Source organism: Danio rerio, chromosome 25 (assembly GCF_052040795.2).
Source record: "Danio rerio strain M-AB ecotype USA chromosome 25, GRCz13ab, whole genome shotgun sequence".
NCBI lineage: Eukaryota > Metazoa > Chordata > Actinopteri > Cypriniformes > Danionidae > Danio > Danio rerio.
Window position 1 is genome coordinate 9,438,086 of NC_141045.1, and position 19,461 is coordinate 9,457,546.

The 19,461-nt window shown below is 33.4% G+C and overlaps 1 protein-coding gene and 1 long non-coding RNA gene across 3 annotated transcripts in view; both read left to right on the plus strand.

Annotated features, from left to right (window-relative positions):
- Positions 1-1,810: 1,810 nt before the first annotated feature.
- Positions 1,811-4,603, plus strand: LOC141380890 (uncharacterized). Its single transcript, XR_015526197.1, has 3 exons — positions 1,811-1,921; positions 2,032-2,082; positions 3,582-4,603. It is a non-coding gene; the product is annotated as an uncharacterized LOC141380890 (long non-coding RNA).
- A 2,114-nt stretch (positions 4,604-6,717) lies between these two features.
- Positions 6,718-19,461, plus strand: part of muc5.1 (mucin 5.1, oligomeric mucus/gel-forming) — a 40,836-nt gene continuing 28,092 nt past the window's right edge. For both annotated transcript variants that reach the window (XR_015526174.1, XM_087311680.1), the window contains exons 1-18: positions 6,718-6,827; positions 6,914-6,976; positions 8,857-8,889; positions 9,035-9,299; positions 9,506-9,620; positions 9,834-9,921; positions 10,418-10,509; positions 13,912-14,122; positions 15,031-15,156; positions 15,476-15,593; positions 15,674-15,812; positions 16,683-16,790; positions 16,877-16,946; positions 17,032-17,166; positions 17,285-17,443; positions 17,540-17,634; positions 18,408-18,537; positions 18,635-18,881. Coding sequence is in view for 1 of the 2 variants with exons in the window: in XM_087311680.1 (XP_087167806.1) it covers positions 6,734-6,827; positions 6,914-6,976; positions 8,857-8,889; positions 9,035-9,299; positions 9,506-9,620; positions 9,834-9,921; positions 10,418-10,509; positions 13,912-14,122; positions 15,031-15,156; positions 15,476-15,593; positions 15,674-15,812; positions 16,683-16,790; positions 16,877-16,946; positions 17,032-17,166; positions 17,285-17,443; positions 17,540-17,634; positions 18,408-18,537; positions 18,635-18,881 (2,288 nt within the window). In the remaining variant the exon portion in view is untranslated. The remainder of the gene's footprint in view (positions 6,828-6,913; positions 6,977-8,856; positions 8,890-9,034; positions 9,300-9,505; positions 9,621-9,833; positions 9,922-10,417; positions 10,510-13,911; positions 14,123-15,030; positions 15,157-15,475; positions 15,594-15,673; positions 15,813-16,682; positions 16,791-16,876; positions 16,947-17,031; positions 17,167-17,284; positions 17,444-17,539; positions 17,635-18,407; positions 18,538-18,634; positions 18,882-19,461) is intronic.

A 19,461-nucleotide genomic window follows, 5' to 3' on the forward strand; every position in this document is an offset into this window, starting at 1 on the left:
AATGTCCTTTGTACCAGTGCTATGTCCACACAACCAGTTCCATAGCAAAAGTTAATGTCTTTTGATACTTTCTGCTAATGTCACTGCAGGAAATTTCTTGAAAAGTTCGAAACACTGTAAATGTAGAAATAATTTAGTGATCTGTTCAAGCTGCTGTGTTAAATCGACCATTGAGAATCTCTTTATTATCCTGTCCTCTCATGCATTTGTCTTTTGTGAAGGTCCAGCTGTTGATGGGACTTGAACGACATTTTAAAGATTTCTACAAATCAGATGTTTAAAGTGATCAAATTCTCTTTCTATGGCTGATAAATGTGATCCTTTTGGACTTCATTTAGGTTTCAGTCATTTTAGAATGGCTGCAAAATCAGTTAAAATAACCACAATTACAGTTCATGTTCATAATTTACGTTCATGTCACATTCATTTTATCCAAATATACATTATAGATAATTATTAAATAGTTAAATATGTGTGAACAATGACCTTTTAACACGTCAGCAACTGCAAAACGTATTGTAACCAGTAGCACTACTTTTTGTCTCGTATGCAGAACTATCCTCACAAGCGTGAACATTTCCAACAGTCAAGTTGGAAAGAATGTGGGGAAAACACAGTTGTTGTTGTTTTGTAATTAAACTAATCAAACGAACTACAGTTTGCTCGGAACGAACGGGTAAAACTGATGATTGTTAATTTTGAGGTAACTTAGCCTACATTAACGTTTGCATTCTGGAACCGTATATGATAAAACTACTTTTTTTGAGGAAATTAGAACATTTATTAGTCAAAGAGATATGTGAATTGCCTGCGTGTGTCTCTGACAGTCTCGGTTAGTAAAGCCAATTTTTCAATTAAATTGTATTAAAAATGTAAATAAAAAGTAGCAGTGCAGCCTTGACCGTCACTCGTAGCTCCTCTCCTCAATATCGTCAGCGCAACAATACAGAACGATGTGTGAATAAACTGACTGGGACTAACTTATTGTGCGTTAGACAACGGTACTCCATCCACTCAAATTCAGTTCGTGTACAGAATAGGTATTAATATTGCCTTACAAATGGCACTCATTTAAGGAGACAGCCATATGTACTGGTCTTCGAATATTTGCTATTTTTCGGATGTGTTTATTAAATCCTAAACGTGCCGCAATAACGATATGTTTCATCCTGTTGTCTGTGAAGATCGTGTTGAATGAGTTTCCGCGTCTCACCAAAAGATGGCGCCCGCAACTAAGTATTTCCTTCTTCTTCTAAACTGTTCTGAAAAGGGGGAAAACGGTAAAAACATATCTCAAACAGGTATAAAACACTTTTTACGTTATACATTTTACAATGACCATTAGATTGATTAGTAAAAGAGCTGCCAGTTTGCTTAGTTAAAATAGCAGATATAACGTTACACAAGTAGCAGAAATCACAGAGTAAATAAACGAAAACATCGTTATTGTAGTAAACAATATGTGTCACAATGTGTCACAACAATAACATAGTTAAAAAGTGGTTTTGTGTTAAAACTGTGATAAGAACCACACGTCTATTAAATCCATGGTTCATTTTTGTAAGCGAGGCAATTCAAACACTTGTTGCCATTTATTTATTCAAGTGGACTCTTTTTTTTTCAAGTGGGCTATTTCAAAGTACATTTATTAGAAGTACAAGTTTAAATTCATTATGGATTACAGAGACAGTCATTCTTGATATTTTTGTAGATTCAAGAAATCAACAAGACTCACATATCAAAATCTCTTCCCAGAGATTTCCGTGCACATAACACAATATTAAAATGTGTAATTATTGTGTGAATATTAAATGTCATACCATCAGTATTTCTGAAAGCCTCCTCTTCAGTTGTTTGAAGAAGATTTTTCCACTTTCCATCTTCAGGAGGTGAAGAATTCAAAAATGGAAAATCATAAATTGTGAGTGATTTCATTTAGCATCTGAAAACAATATATTTATAGCCTACTTGAGAATATGTATTCATGTTTCAAACAAAGTTGTTGAGCTTGTCTCATTTTATCACCTGCAGCCCCATCAGTACGATCCACATCAACATTCAGACAACATTCTTCTTCAGGAGGTAATGTGAGCTGCTTGTCTTTTTAAGTGCAGTGTAATCTGATCAGAAGGTGGTACCCATACCAGTATGCTCAATTATGGTATATCATCCTTGAGTCACGTCAACATTAATGTTCTAGCTGTGTTTGAGAATAAACAGGATTAGCAGATTTGGTGGGGGAGGAAAAAAAACTTTGGGCCACCAACAATTATCATTGCTATCATCTCAAACTAAACAAGGATGTGAGTTCTGATGGAACCGTGAAGGCAAACAGTGCAGTATGACGCACAAAGCCGGACTTTACATTCTTAATGTGGTACTGTGCTGTTTTAATAGGATAATTCAAATCCAAAAGGAAATTTGCTAATGCTTGCATGTTTTCAAACATTTATGAGTCTTTTTCTTGTGTGTAATACAAATGATGATATTTTGAAGAAAACTTCTAACCATTGACTTCCACTGTGGGGAAAAAAATAACGACATCATAGTGTGATCTGGCAGTCGTAGCACAGTGTTCATTCGGTCAAGGCACAGCTGAACAGATGTGTTTTAAGTCTTGATTTGAATGTACCTAATGTTAAAGCGCATCTAATCATTTCTTGAAGCTGATTCCAGCAGCAAGGGGCCTCGTAGCTGAAGGCGGATTCACCCTGCTTTGACTGAACTCTAGAAATTGCTTGATCTTTATTTGATCCTAATGATGTTTATTTGATCCTAATGATCTGAGTGATCTGTTTGGTTTGTATTCAGTGAGCATATCTGTAATGTATTGAGGTACTTGGCCATTTAGTGATTTAAAGACAAGTAATAATACTTCGCAGGGCTCAACAATAAGGACTGCCCGATGGCCTGGGGCCAGCGTGTCGGATGCTTGGGACAGTAGACAGGATCGTTACTGGCCTGATCGGGCCACTGATGCCCTGTCACTATAAAGTTTATTTTGGCTGTGACTATTTGTCAATTGCGTGCAAAAACCGTCAGAATCGAGAAACAGTTTGTGTTTTTAAGCCTTGAAATGCTACCTTCTCTGTTCCTCTTATCTGATTGGATGTTGTGAGCATGTTTTTTTTCATAACAACCAGTACAGTGAAGAGACAGCAACATGGCGTCAACATCAAATGATTCAGATGTTTCAAACATCTTGGAAGCAGACATTTATGAGAAAAAAATGTATAAAAAAATAAAGTGATGTTTTGTACAGTCTGCCTTCAGTTTGGCAGGTCAGCCATCTTTTGTTTTGCAATAAAATACCTGCACATTTTGCTACATTTGTTTGCAAAACACTTTGAATTTTGCTCATTATACATTTATTACCATTTTTTGAATATTTAAATTCTAGATTTATAAAAATTTATACATTTTTTATTTTAATTTGTGGCTAAGAAATAGCTATTCACTTTTTTTTTTGGTGGGGCCAGTGAAAGTATTGGCAGGGCAAGTAAAAATCTGAACCACTGGTCCGATCGGGCAGTAGAAAAAATCTTTAGCGTTGAACCCTGCTTTAAAATCTTTTTTTAAAGCCAGTGCCAGTGTAAAGACCTGAGGTCAGGTGTGATGTGCTCTGATTTCCTGGTTCTGGTCAAAATCCTGGCAGCAGCGTTCTGGATGAGCTCCAACTGTCTGACGGTTTAAGGAAGGCCATTGAGGAGTCCATTACAGTAATCCACCCTGGTGCTGATAAAAGCATGAAAAAGTTTCTCTGAGTTCTCACTGGAAACAAAACCTCTAATTCTTGCAATGTTTTGTATGCGAGTCAATGCTTCAAGCTTTCTTCAAAATATTCTATCTTTTGTTTTACACAAGAAAGTCACACAGGTTTGAAACCAGTAAAGTGTGAATAAATGATGACAGAATTAAAACTTTTGGGTAAAGAATCAATTCAAGATTGTATAATAAGTTATTTTGCCTAGACAATAAAAAAATTCATTAATTCAACCTCAAATTGTTTTTTTTTTTTTGCAATATTACTCATTCTACATTAATTAATCCTAATCCTCTTAAAAGGGGTCTTTAAAATTGAATGCAATTTCTATTTTAAAAATGTTGATTGCATCACTTGGATAACAACTTTAGAATTATTTGAGTGATTATCAATATACATCTCAATAAAATGTATATACTTTTTCCAAATAGACCCTGTATCATATTGAGTTTCGATATGTTTAACATTCCAAGATGAATTAGAGAAGAAATATTTTGTCAGGGTCATCACAGCATGTTTGACGTAATGAAACTCACAATTGAGGATCTTTTGGATGCAAAAGCAAACAAAGATGGCAAACACAATATGCTTAACCATTTCCTTCATAACTGATTTCTTTTAGATAGACCTTTATTAAGGCTTTTTTTTGCATTCCCAGAGAAAAGTACTTTCTGGGAAGACAGAAAACAGTTTTGAATCACACCTGATCAAAACAAGGCCAGGCTATCTAAACACAGCTCAAACAAAAAAAACAAACTTTTCCCTCTATACAAGAATGCTTAGGCCCTTTTCAATCAAAAACATTTTTCCCATTCATGCATTGTGTTGTTCTGTTGATGTAAAAAAAAAGAAAGAAAAAATAATTATTTATATATATATATATATATATATATATATATATATATATATATATATATATATATATATATATATATATATATATATATATATATAATTTATTATTTATTTATTTATTTTTCATCAGAATCAACTTTTTAACTTGGCATCAGGTATAAAGACTAAGAAGTAATTATTGATAATACAAACAATAAACAGGCAGATGTGATCAGGATGTGTTTGCATTTTGCTCTGCCTAATTATGTCTTAATGCAATACTGGACAGTAATAATAAAATATCAAATTCTGTATATTTTTATTCATAGATGATATTTTCAGGCAAGCTGATGTATCAAGTATTTAAAAGTTTAACTTTCCACCTATAGTCAACAATTATAAAGTAAATGCTTATTGCCTTGATAGGGATAATAAATACCAAATTCACTATACACCTTATTGATGTTTCAAACGTATATAGGCGAATGTATACGGACAGTATATGTAATGCACAGATTCAGGTTAAGATTCAACCCATAAATAAAACAATATAAAGAACAATACAATAAAAATATAACAGTAATATTCACAGACAATTTCAGTATAGAGTTTGATAATTTTCAACCATTTTCTAAACACAATAGTTTTAATAACTTATTTTTAATGATTTATTTTATGTTTGCCATGATGACAGTAAATAATATTTTACTAGATATTTTTAAGACACTTCTATACAGCTTAAAGTGACATTTAAAGACTTATCTTGGTTAATTAGGCTAATTAGGCAGGTTAGGGTAATTTTATTGTTATTGTTTAACAATGGTTTGTTTTGTAAACTATCAAAAAATATAGCTTAAAGGGGCTAATAATTTTGCCCTTAAAATGGGTTTTACAAAATTAAAAACTGCTTTTATTCTAGCCGAAATAAAACAAAAAAGAGTTTCTCGAGAAGAAAAAATATTATCAGACATACTGGGAAAATTTCCTTGCTCTGTTAAACAAAATTTGGGAAATAATTAAAAAAGAAAAAAATAATTCAAATGGGGAGCTAATAATTCTGATCTCAACTGTGTGTGTGTGTGTATGTATATGTATATATATATATATATATATATATATATATATATATATATATATATATATATATATATATATATATATACATGAGAGAGTTAGATTGATAATTTGCCTTATATATTAATACATTATATAATGCAAACTGTCAATCTAACTCTCTCTGTTTCTCTATGCATATATATTAAAAAAGGAAAACTTAAATATGTTTGGATTATTGGATATTGAAAACCATCATATTTAATCAGCATACATCCCTTTAAATGTAAACAGGTATGAAGAATAAACAAGTTAAGGAAAACGTTTAAACATTCAAATTTCTCAAAATCATTGTTTGCCATTGCCTGCAGTTGTATCCTTAATCAATCATAATGGGTTTCAGAGAATTAGACCTCAAACATATTAAACAGACCGAGACAAAGCTTTAAGGTACACACACTTCTGCTGGCATGCTAGAAAATCAAATAATACTTCTATATATGTTTGCGTTAGCTTATGAAGGTATTGGTTTTAAGTCAATGTTTTGTGCACGACATCAATTCTGACACCTTTGTCAACTTGATAACACAAAATGAATAAAAGAATGATAATGTCAAAGCTGACCATCACATTTTTTGAACTTCTCCTTTCCTTCAGCGAACAATGTTCTTATAATCACAATGGAATCAAAAATGAAATTAAATTGAAATGAATGAAATCTGATATAAGATCTTATCAGTAAGGGTGTGAATTTCACCAACACGTCATTTCTCTGAAGACTGCAGGAACCTCTAAGTTGGGATCTAATCTTTAAACCAACCATAACATCCTTGTTTAGTTTGAGATGATAACTGAGATAAACACAAGTTGTGAGTGACAGAAAGTGTTTTTTGCAACCAAGGTTTACATAAACCATGTTTACTCTCAAACACAACTAGGACGTGGAATCAACAGAAACATAACATACAATACTGCATAAGCCTGGGATCCACCTTCTGATCACAGATGACATGGGTTGAAAGCAAACTAAGAGACATTATAAATAGACAACTGTTAGCAGATGACTCACATTAGCTCTTGAGGATGGGTTTCGACTCTGAGGGGACGGTCAGGATGCCCCAGATGTGGATGCTGAGATGGGTCTTCCTACTGGCCGGGCTGCAGTCCATACAAGCAGGTTAGAAAATAAAAATGATTAATTAATGCGGAAAGTGTGCACTATGTCACTTACACAATGGTAATCTTGTAATTGTTTGTTTAAAGGCTTTATGGGAGATTACAGAGATATGGAAAATCCTATGACTCCTATGTGGCCAACAACACCAGGTGGATTTATCATTGTGTCTTTTTGTGATATGAGATGTATTAATCACTTTAATTCTTAAAGAAATAATAGTGTAAGGATTTATAAACATTGTTCAAACGGCTTTATGTACAATTGAATGTGTCGTTTGACTTTTTTCAACACATTTTATTAAAACATAATAACTAATTTCTAATAACTCATTTATTTTCTATTTGCCAGGATGACAGTACATAGTTTTTATTACATGTAGTAATTTAAGATACTGTTGTTCAGTTTAAAGTGCAATTTAAAGGCTCTATTGGGTTAACTGGGGAAGTTAGTTAATGAGGCAGGTCTTTGGATATCAGTGTTTTTTTTCTGTAGCCAATCCAAAAATATGTCTCAAAAAGGGGGCTAATAATATTAATCTTAAAAAATATTTGTAAAAATTTTGAAACTGCTTTTGTTTCAGCCCAACTAAAAGAAATAATTCACTCTCAGAAATAAAGGTATGAGAGCTGTCACTGGGGTCGTACCATTTTAAAAGGTACACTTTTGTACTTAAAGGGTCTATATTGGTCAAAGGTATGTATTAGTATACTTAAAAATTTCAGGAAGTACACTTTTTGCATGGTTTACCGGTACTATGGTAGTATTGTGATACTATGGCTTCAAAATACGGCACCACTGCAGTTTGTAAACGGTAGTATTGTCATTAACGCTCCACCAACAATACCTAATGTTGCATGTGGAAAAGTCACTAAAATGCTCTCCTGTTTGTGCAACAATAGAGCTTTTTATTTTAATAGTCTATGGAGACTTCTAAGGTTGCAAAACTGTGTAAAATCCACACCTTTTATGCTAGTTTTTTTAAATACTTTCTGATGCTTCAGTTCAAATCTAAATCTGTTTATTTCTGCTCCTGTCAATATGATGTAATACTGTAACTACAACAACCGTGGCAATCTCTTAAAAAGAACAACACACAAAGTGAAATTTTGAATTACTTTGGATTCTTTCCTGATGAAACTGAAGAAAAAAAACAATATATGAAAACCTAAAATAGCAACAGGAAACATTTAAACAATTTTTCACCACTTCATATAGCCTACGTTTGTTAGAAAAAAAGCTTTTTTTGTTTGGTATAATTTTATCTTTATTTTAATGTATTTTTGTTGGTACAAATACATTTTAGGTGAAGTGGCGTGCAAATCCTTTTTTTTTTTCAATAATAAGGGAATTATTAATTCAATTCAAGTATGCCTATTATAACAAATCAAATATTGTATTTCTGACATTTTTATTTATTACATGGATTTAAGTTATGAATTACAGTATCACAATACTACTTGATATCACGATACTTCAGCTGGTGTAGTATCGTGAAATAAATTAATGGTATCACGACAACTTTGTACCCTTGAGGTATTAATATGGACCCTTTAGTTACAAATGTGTACCACTTGAAATGATACCACCCCAGTGGCAGCTCTCGTACCTTTATTTCTGAGAGTGTACTTTCTCCAGAAGATAAAAAAGTACAGGAAATACTTTTGCAAATGCCCTCGCTCAGATAAAAGTGACTTGGAGAACATTTGGAAATTAATTAGTATTTCATAGGAGTATGTAATGATTGTAATAGTAATAATATTCCTTAAAAGATAAAGTTAATAGATAAAGTTATTGTTATAGATTGAACTCAAGGAAACAACCGAGAAGTAATATGGCATAAAATAAATTTCAACATGTTAATTTTAAACGGTGTATGAGCCTATGCACACAGGCAAAGCATAAGAATTTTAAAAATATATTTTTATTAAAACTGCACTTGATTAAATGTATGTAAACAAGTAATTTGTCTTCATTTTAAAGCAAAAAAATAAAATAAAATAAAAAATAACAACAGGTCCCTCTTTTTCAGCTATCTCTATGACAAGTGTGCCAGTAATTACAGGTATATATTTTTTTTATTTGAAACTTTATTTTAATGTTAGTGTACACAAAAAAAATACACTGAATTTATGGTTTTGGTTCTGTAGCTAGTCAAAACCATGTTCAGTCGTTAGTATTCACTGCAGATTAACTCTCTTTTGATTCAGTTGAACCCAACCCCGATCATCGGTCCACGATCTGCAGCACATGGGGAAATTTCCACTTCAAGACGTTCGATGGTCATTTCTTTCAACTGCCAGACACATGCAACTATGTTCTGGCGGTGATGTGTGATGCCGCATCATCCGATTTTAACATCCAGATGCAAAGGGAGACTGTAAATGGCTCGATCTCATTTAGCACAGTCTTAATAAAGCTGGACGGGACAGTCATCAAAGTCACCGACAGCGACATCACTATGGGTGAAGAAACGTGAGTTCATTTGAGCACTACCCACCCCCTTGCACAAAAGTGTTAAAAAATTGTGTTTGTGTGTGTGTGTGTGTGTGTGTGTGTGTGTGTGTGTGTGTATATATATATATATATATATATATATATATATATATATATATATATATATATATATATAATTAATAATAATAATTTTGACTTTTTTTATATATATATTTTTCTGACAGGGTCACGGTTCCTACTTATAAAAATGGAATTAAAATTGAGGGAAGTCCAACCAGTTTCAAGATCTCCAACAAACATGGAGTGACTGTCTTTTGGGAGGAAGACAACTCTCTGTCGGTATGATTTAATATGTCTGTGCACACAAATTTTATCCTGGAGCTTTATTTTAGATGTCTGATATCAGAAGTGTGTGATTAGTGTATAGTATCAGCACCGCACATCATAAAACAAATACGCAACATGCTTAAATAAGCAATAATAAACCAACAGTTTTCGCTAATCGGCTTTCTATCTACTGAATCTGCCTTCTGTTTTGTTGTCAATGCCCAGATTGAACTTCCTGAGAAGTATCAAGGCCAGACCTGTGGACTCTGCGGAGACTTTAATGGCAACTTGGCTGATGATATCACCGATAATGGTAAACCTGATATCTTTATTGCTTGTATACTCTCTGATGGCCTGATTTTCATATACAAATTTAATTACTGCAAGTTTAACAACCAGTACTAAAGAATCTAGTATGTAGACAGTTTGATTTGCTAATAGAAAATGAGTAGATCTGTATATTTAAAGGGATAGTTAGTCCAAAAATTAAAATTCTTTTATCATTTACTCATCCTTCACTTGTTCCAAACCAGTTTGAGCTTTTTGTTCTGTTGAACATATAATATATTGGAAACTGGTAACCACTGACATTGTATTTGTTTTTCTTACTATTGAAGTCTATTAACTATTGCATTGTTGTCAAATTCCATCATGAACAAGTGAGTAAATGATAACAGAGTTTTCATTTTTAGGTGAACTGATTCTTTAAGTAGTCTAAATGATCTCACATCATATTTTTAAATCCTTTGAAATTCACTGAAATCACTCGTTTTATGTGGGTTTAGTATAACTTTCGTCTGAATCCTCAGGTCCGGCTTCATGGAAGGTGTCCATATCAACTGAAATCTGTGAGGAGGTCACTCTTCCATCTACTGGTCCGTGTGATGAGCTATCAGAGCAGGTATCTGAATTAATTCAGAATCATTAAGATTGTAGTTCTTATCAATAGAGTGAATATGTACAGTTGAAGTCAGAATTATTAGCCCCCCTGTTTATTATTTTCCCCAATTTCTGTTTAACAGAGAGAAGATTTTTTTTCAACACATTTCTGAACATAATAGTTTTAATGACTCATCTCTAATAACTGATTTTATTTATCTTTGCCATGATGACAGTAAATATTATTTGACTTGATATTTTTCAGGACATTTCTATTCAGCTTAAAGTGACATTTAAAGACTAAACTAGGTTAATTAGGTTAACTAGGCAGGATAGGGTAATTGGGCAAGTTATTGTAAAATGATGGTTTGTTCTGTAAACAATCTGAAAAAATGACCTTAAAGAGACAAATAATTTTGACCTTAAAATAGTTCCTAAATAATCAAAAACTGCTTTTATTCTAGCCAAAATAAAACAAAAAAGACTTTCCCTAGAAGAAAAAATATTATCAGACATACTGTGAAAATTTGCTGAATCTGTCCAACATCATTTGGGAAATATTTAAAAAAGAAAAGAAAATCAAAGGGGGGCTAATAATTCTGACTTCAACTGTATATTTAATTTTAACATTGTCAATTTTCATTGTAACTTTAGTTCATTTTAACATTTGTTTTATTTTTACATCAGTCACATTCACATGACAACAATGTACTTTGAGAAAAACTGTAAAAAAAAAGCAGATTTTGGGTGAACTTTATGGGATGGGAGATTTCATATTAAAGGATCATAGACTTATTTTGGACATATTTGAAGTCCACTTATTCATTCATTTTCCTTTGGCTTAGTCCCTTTAATAATCAGGGGTCGCCTCAGCAGAATGTACAGCAAACTTATCCAGCATATGTTTTACGCAGTTAATGCCCTCCCCAGCCGCAAACCAGTACTTGGAAACACCCATACACTCTTGCATTTACACACATACACTGTGGCCAATTTAGATTACTGAATTCACCCATATTTTACATGTCTTTGGACAGTGGAGGAAACCAACACGAACACAGGGAAAACATGTAAACTCCACATAGAAATACCAAGAGACCCAACCGAGGCTTGAACCAGTGACCTTTTTGCTGTAAGGTGACAGTGCTAACCACTGAGCCATCGTGTCACTCCAGTTCCACTTATAATGTAACAATATTTTTACATTAGCATTATTATTTAGACCTTATAATTTCTTGATTTAACCCCATCAGAACACACTGTTTTAATAGGTGCGGCAGATTGTAAACTCACACTGTGCCCTAACAACACGCGACGCAGTGATGCCACACACAATAAAAGCTATCTTTTAACGCTTTAACTATACCCACCAAGAAAGAAAAATGTTTGCATTTCTTAACTCCTAATGTCACTAGTTACACACTCAATGCATTTTTTTAACATATCCCATAATTTCTAAAATATCAACCTCTACCAAATGGTTCAAATGTTTGTTTATGGTATAAGTACTGCAATTAATACATATACTATGAAAAATCTGAAAATATGAAGTGTAAGACCAATGTATTTAAAAAACTATGCAAAATAAAACATTTATGAACACTAAATCACTTTTTAAGTATGTCAGACAATATTTAAGATTCTCATTTATCATGTTGTTTGTTGTAATAGTGCAACAGGATGTCTTTTTGATATATATATATATATATATATATATATATATATATATATATATATATATATATATATATATATATATATATATATATATATATATATATATATATATTATTATTATTATTATTTTATTTTATTTTATTTTTGGTAAACCAACAATGCTGTGTGTGTAAACCATTAACTAAAACAGTCATTCTTTAAAACAGTAAAAACATGGTCAACCGTTTGGTAGAGTGGCAGTCAAAGGGTTAAAAGAGTTTTTGTCATAACCATCAGTTTCTATATCTGTGACGTCATATTTGAATCCTAAAAACAATACTTAATGTTACAGTATACATTACTCTATTGTCTACTATGCCCACAAGAGGGCGCAAGCGAGCAAAAAAAGCAATAGAAACTAGATTAAATGCATCATATCTTTTATTAAAATGAAATGACACTCACTTTTTAAAGTGCATAAACTTTTAAACAACTGTTCTTAAATAAAACACAATTTTATTCATGTGCGTGTAAGAGAAATTGAGAATTAAGAGTAAGAGTCATCTATAACCCGAAAAAAAACACACTTTAACAGACAGTGTAATGCATGACATACAGTAAATACAAAATAGCAAACTGCTGTGCAGAATCAAGCTGCTCACAGTCACTGCATAATCATAGTTTGTCAAAAACATAGAGATTACTACAAATCTATCTAATGTGAAACAAATAAAGTATGTTTACAGCATAAAATGAGTGTGAAATCTAGGCTACTAATATTACTAAAAATATATATTAATATGTTTGAGATTATTTCTGTATAGTGCAAATATATATATATATATATATATATATATATATATATATATATATATATATATATATATATATATATATATATAGTTGAAGTCAGAATTATTAGCCCCCTTTCGATTTTTTTTTTCTTTTTTAAATATTTCCCAAATGATGTTTAACAGAGTAAGGAAATTTTCACAGTATGTCTGATAATATTTTTTCTTCTGGAAAAAGTCTTATTTGTTTTATTTCGACTAGAATAAAAGCAGTTATTAATTTTTGAAAAACATTTTTGGGACAAAATTGTTAGCCCCTTTAAGCTATTTTTTCCCCCGATAATCTACAGATCAAACCATCATTATACAATAACTTGCCTAATTACCCTAACCTGCCTAGTTCACATTATTAACCTAGTTAAGCCTTTAAATGTCACTTTAAGCTGTATAGAAGTGTCTTGAAAAATATCAAGTAAAATATTATTTACTGTCATCATGGCAAAGATAAAAGGAATCAGTTTTTGGAAATGAGTTTTTAAAACTTTTATACTTAGAAATGTGCTGTAACAATCTTCCCTTCATTAAACAAAAATTGGGGAAAAAAAATAAACAGGGGTGCTAATAATTCAGGGGGGCTAATAATTCTGACTTCAACTGTATATATACTTGCATTTTCTATTATTTCTGTTTTACAAATAAAGTCTAGACTAACTAGACAACTAACTGGATATAACTCAAGAAATAACTCATAATAAAACAGCACAAGTCAACAAAAACAAACCATGTCAGTTACGTTTACAACATGTCTTGCGCCTCTTGACACACAAAAAATTTAAATGCAGGTTTTTGCATTCGAACATGTTTTTTTTTTTCAAATTAATTCTTCATGGTCCCTTCAAACTGTTAAACCTCACTGTTTGAAGCATTGGTGGTGTTCAGACAGTCAGTCCTATAATAATCTATTTTGTTTCAACTAGGCAAGCTTTTGCGAGGAGTACCTCATCAGTCCAGGGTTTAGTGGCTGTTATGATGTGATGGACATGAGAATATTTCAGAAAGCCTGTTTGAGCGACCTGTGTCAATGTTACGGCAACCATGACTGTCTGTGCAACACACTAACAGAGATCTCACGACAATGCACACATGCTGGAGGACAACCAGGAACATGGAGAACAGAACAGCTCTGCCGTGAGTATCACTTCTGGAAGATGACATTCATCAGAAGCCAATCAAATGATGTGCAATGTATTTATTGATTTCGGTGTACAAAGCCTAACTGAACAATAAAAAAACATTCGTTATCTACCAATAATGATGCAGAGAAAAATAAATCTTAAGGGATATAATTTCACTAAGGGATATAATTTCACTATGCTGTTTTTTTTTTCCCAGGAAACAATTTTATTAACAATTACATTAACAATTACTATTCCAGAAATGAATACTATGAATAAACAAAAATAAATAAAGCTTTTAAAGTAGACACAAAATATATGTTTTTAAAGGGATAGTTTAATTTACTGAAATTTTACTTACACTCAAGTGGTTCCAAACCATTTCTTGTTCAAGATATTTTGAAGAATGTTAGAAATTGGTAACCATTGACATCCATTGTAAGAAAACATACAACAGAAGTTAATGGTTACATTACTGGTTTCCAACAATTTTTAAAATATCTGTGACAAGTAAAGTGTGAGTAAATAACAACATCATTTTGGTAACACTTTATTTTCATGGTCCATTTGAGTATTAGTAGACTGTTTACTTAATATCTGTTGATTCTGCTGCTAAACAGACATTTATCTGACTAAAAGAAACTTTGCAAGTGTATGTCAACTTACTCTAACCCTAACCCCAACCTAACTATCTACTTATAAACTAATGAGATGGCATGTTGATGCAATGTAACTTAAATTCAACAAACAGACCATCAAAATAAAGTGACAACATAATTTTTGGTTTTGGGTGGACTATGCTTTTAACAAGACCACTGTATGCCCTGTAAATGATGAAAAAGTTATGTGTCTTGCAATACATTTTAAACAAAGTATATAGATAATGTTTTGTGACATGGGACATGTTGTTTTGTGGAGCAGCAAAGACGTGTCCCCTAAACCTGCAGTACCTGGAGTGTGGCGGTCCATGCAGGAACACCTGCTCTGCCCCAACTGCAAATCTAATGTGTACTGATCACTGTGTGGACGGCTGCTTCTGCCCTGAAGGTAAGAATAAATAATCAAACACAAAATTATACTGTTTACAGCCTTTTTATTTAATGTGACTACTATTAAGAATTTCTAAATATTCAGATCATCAATTTGCTCTATTAATTTCCTGTGATGAATGTTCAGCATTATAAAATACAAACTTTAGCATCATATATTTCTTCTTATAAATAATTGTGCCAGTTTTTGCAGAAACCATACATTTTTTTCAGAATTGGAGCATTTATTTCTGTTGTAAAACTCCTTTTCCCTGTATTTACTGTCACTTTTGATCCTACTAAACATTCTATCATCATTTTCAATTATTTTTGTAAAGGGACCGTTGAAGATGACATTGGTCAGAGTGGTTGTGTTCCTGTAAACGAGTGTCCATGTGTGCATGATGGCACAGTATATAAATCAGGAGAGTCTTACCAACAAGCTTGCAAATCATGGTAACATTTTTACATTATTAGTCACATGTAAAAGCATGGATACACGTACAAATGCTGACACTGCTACCATTTTAAATCAGTACATGTGATGCTGGACACTGGACCTGCACATACCTGGACTGTCCAGGCACATGCTCTGTTGTTGGAGGTTCTCACGTCACCACTTTTGATGGAAAGAGCTTCACCTTCAGCGGGAACTGCGACTACATCCTCACTAAGGTCTGTCGAGATATACCAGATGAGAGTATTTTTAAAAAATCATTTATTTATATATTTTTGTGTCCGCCAAGATATGTTTACACGTTTCATCATGAGCACATTGTGCAGTTTGTATGTGCACAGATTGATTTTGCTCAGTTGCTTTTGCGCTGTAAGTTTGTTCAGAAGCTGTCAAAACTAAACGGGCGAGCTGAAACCCAGAGCTGATGTGGATTTAAAAAGATATACGCAAATCTCTTTTAAACAAGTACAAAGACATTGGTTGCACTTTATTTTACACTATGTATACTTATCTAACAAAGTACTAGGTTATTTAAAGTCAGGTTAAGTTTACTGTTGATTATTCAGTTTATGTAATGAATATGACAAGTACATAGTATGTGTATGCATGTTTCATCTTCTCATACTGAGAAACAATGGCCTGGTTTAATGTTGACACCTTGTGGACAAGAAAGATATCCAAAAACAAGTCACAGCTGTGCATGTGCAAGCAAAGTAGTATGTGTGCACTGTACTGATGACAACATTTGACACGACAGAAGATGTTTTCGGTTACATGGTTTATATCAGCGTTACCCAAAGTCGTTCTTGGAGGGCCAGTGTCCTGCAGAGTTTAGTTCCAACCCCAATTAGACACACCTGAACCAGGTAATAAATAAAACCTCTCCCAGGTATACAAGAAACTTCCAGGCAGGTGTGTTAAAGGAAGTTAGAGCTAAACTATGCAGGAAACCAGCACTCTCGGGGTTGTCCCCGAGTTTAAGTACCCATGGTTTATATAATAATCAAAAAGAGGCAATATCGAAATGTATGTATAATCATAAATAAAATAAAAATTGGCAGGGACTTAAAATACCTTTTTTATTCCAGCACTCTGCAGACAGTGATTTTGCTGTTGTGGGAAATCTAGCGAAGTGTGAAGCATCCCGAACAGACACCTGCTTACACTCAGTTACCCTTGTCATCTCTGGGACCACTGTAAGCACTGGGTTTAAATAATTATGCATAATTATAAATAATCGAATTAATAATATATTTTTGCTGATGTTTTGCTTGTTAAACAGATTAGTTTTTCCTCCAGTGGAGATGTGACATTAAATAACATCAATTCAAAAGAGCTTCCTTTCAGCATTGGTGGGTCAAAAATAAAGGATTGTTTTTATAATTTTATAAAAAAATGACATCAGAAACAAATATATAAATAAAATTTTTACACCAGGTCCTCTGAGTATCTTCCAGCCATCTTCCTCCTTCATTATTGCTGATTTGACGAGTGTTCGTCTGGAGATTCAGCTGGCTCCAGTCATGCAGTTGTACATTGTAGCCAGCACTGAAGAGAAAGGAAAAATGACTGGTGAGTTTATAAAAGCCTTTGGGAAATGTGTATAGTTTTCTGAAAATGCATATAAACATTTTTGAAATAGTCAAAGAGCAGAAATAATCTAGTAAACTTTTAACCTTCCTTGTTTCAGGTCTGTGTGGGAACTATAATGATGTCCAAACAGATGATTTTAAGACTGAATCAGGCATTATCGAGGGCACCCCAACATCCTTTGTCAACTTTTGGAAACAAAATTGTCCAGATCTTGAAATCACATTTGACAACCCATGCAGCTTGAACATGGACACAGGTGCTTATTCCATTCCCGCTCAGAACATCCATATTGCACTTGATCATTCTTTCCGGGATTGATTATATTTCTTTGTTTTTTTTTTTTGCCTCATAGAGAAACTTGCTAAAGACTGGTGCTCCCGCCTTACAAATCCAAATGGCACCTTTTCCGAGTGTCACTCAGAAATATGTCCTGAGATGTACTACCAAGTAAGTCATCATGCAGAAATGTTTAATTTCCTTTCAAATTTACTTTGCGATTGTGTTCACTGGCCACCATAAAATCAAATAATAATAGAAAAGTGTCCTAGAATTTTTTTTTTTTCGTTCATGTGGCCTTCCTAATCTTTAATCAAAACAAATTCTCCTGCTTTTCATGCAACATCATCTCGTTCTTGGATGAATTTGTTTCTAAGTGAAGTTTATTTATAAACTCATTTTGAGAGGATCACATGCTTATGATTGATCACAGCTGGTCCTGCATCAGCCAATTTATTATTCACCAATCAAACGATTCCCGAGTCTCCTAAACCTAGTTCCATACCATAGTCATCTTCATTTTGAAGAATCCCCCCTTCCTCCTCTACTCCTCCTCCTTTCATAGATAGGTGGCATGGCAGCCCAGTGGTAAGCACTGTTGCCCCACTGTAAGAACATCACTGGTTATAGTCCTTGCAAAGAGAAGGGAGTCTCGGGCTCGAGGATCTTATGAGCTCAGAGCTCTCTCCCGGGACAGCATGCCAAATGTGCTTTATAATCAATCATCAGCTAAGTGTGAACTCTAGATGGTGTGAACAACCTGTCACTGACATGAGATCAACCAATATCAAACCACAACCATCCAAACACGATGTACAAAGTCAAGCAACCCACCTTCTATTTTCTAGAAAGGAACATGAAACCGTTTACCTCATAATAGGGAAGACTATCGCACCTTCCATTTTGCGTAAAGTTAAATTCTTTTAATCTGTTTTTCTCTGCAGAGGTGCGTCTATGACACCTGCAAGTGTTCAGATATTAGGAAGTGCCTCTGTGCAGCTGTGTCCACCTATGCTCACGCATGTGCTGCCAGAGGAATTATTCTCCAGGACTGGATGGATACAGACCCTTGTGGTGAGAACATTTCATTTATACAGCTTTATATTATAAACGTGAATCATTTAAAATGTGAAAACAATTGATGATAAAATTGTGTTAATTCCATGCACAGAATCTGAGTGTCCGGAGAACATGAAGCACTCCTATGAAGTGACCAGCTGTGGCAGCACCTGCCGTTCTCTCAGTGGACAAGAAAACACCTGCCAAGGGTCCTTCACACCTGTACATGGCTGTGTTTGTTCTGAGGGAACCTATCTTAATGAAGAAGGCAAATGTGTACATGCTGGAATGTGTCCTTGTTATTATGGCAACCAGGTCATACAGCCATCGGCAGAGTTCAACAAGGAAGGTGCTAAATGGTATGAATGAGAACATTTACTTAATTAACAATTATTATACTTTACATATTGAATTTTACAGTTCAGCTTATGACTCAATTCTTATCTCATCTTGATTCAACATCTATTTATTTAACCATATGGTATAATACAATTTTTTTTCTAACAGAAAAAAAAATCTCTCTCTAAAATATTGTAAATATAATCAGTGGGTATATTACTATAATAAAATATGCAATGTGCAAAATTGCAAACATTTAAACTGCCTTTCAAGGTAGCACGGTGGCTCATTGGTTAGCACTGTTGCCTTACAGCAAGAAGGTCACTGATTCGACTGGGCCAGTTGGCATTTCTGTGTGGAGTTTGCATGTTCTCCCCATGTTTGTGTGGGTTTCCTCCGGGTGCTTTGGACATTCCCCCACATTAGAAGACATGAGCTATAGGTGAAATGGTAAAACAAAAACTGGTCGTAGTGTATGAGTGTGTGTGTATGCGAGAGTGTATTTTCCAGTACTTTGTTGCGGTCACTGTTGCTAACTATTTTCAACCAAAAGGCACTAAGTTCTGACTGAAAAGTCACTAAAAGTCACTGGATTACATC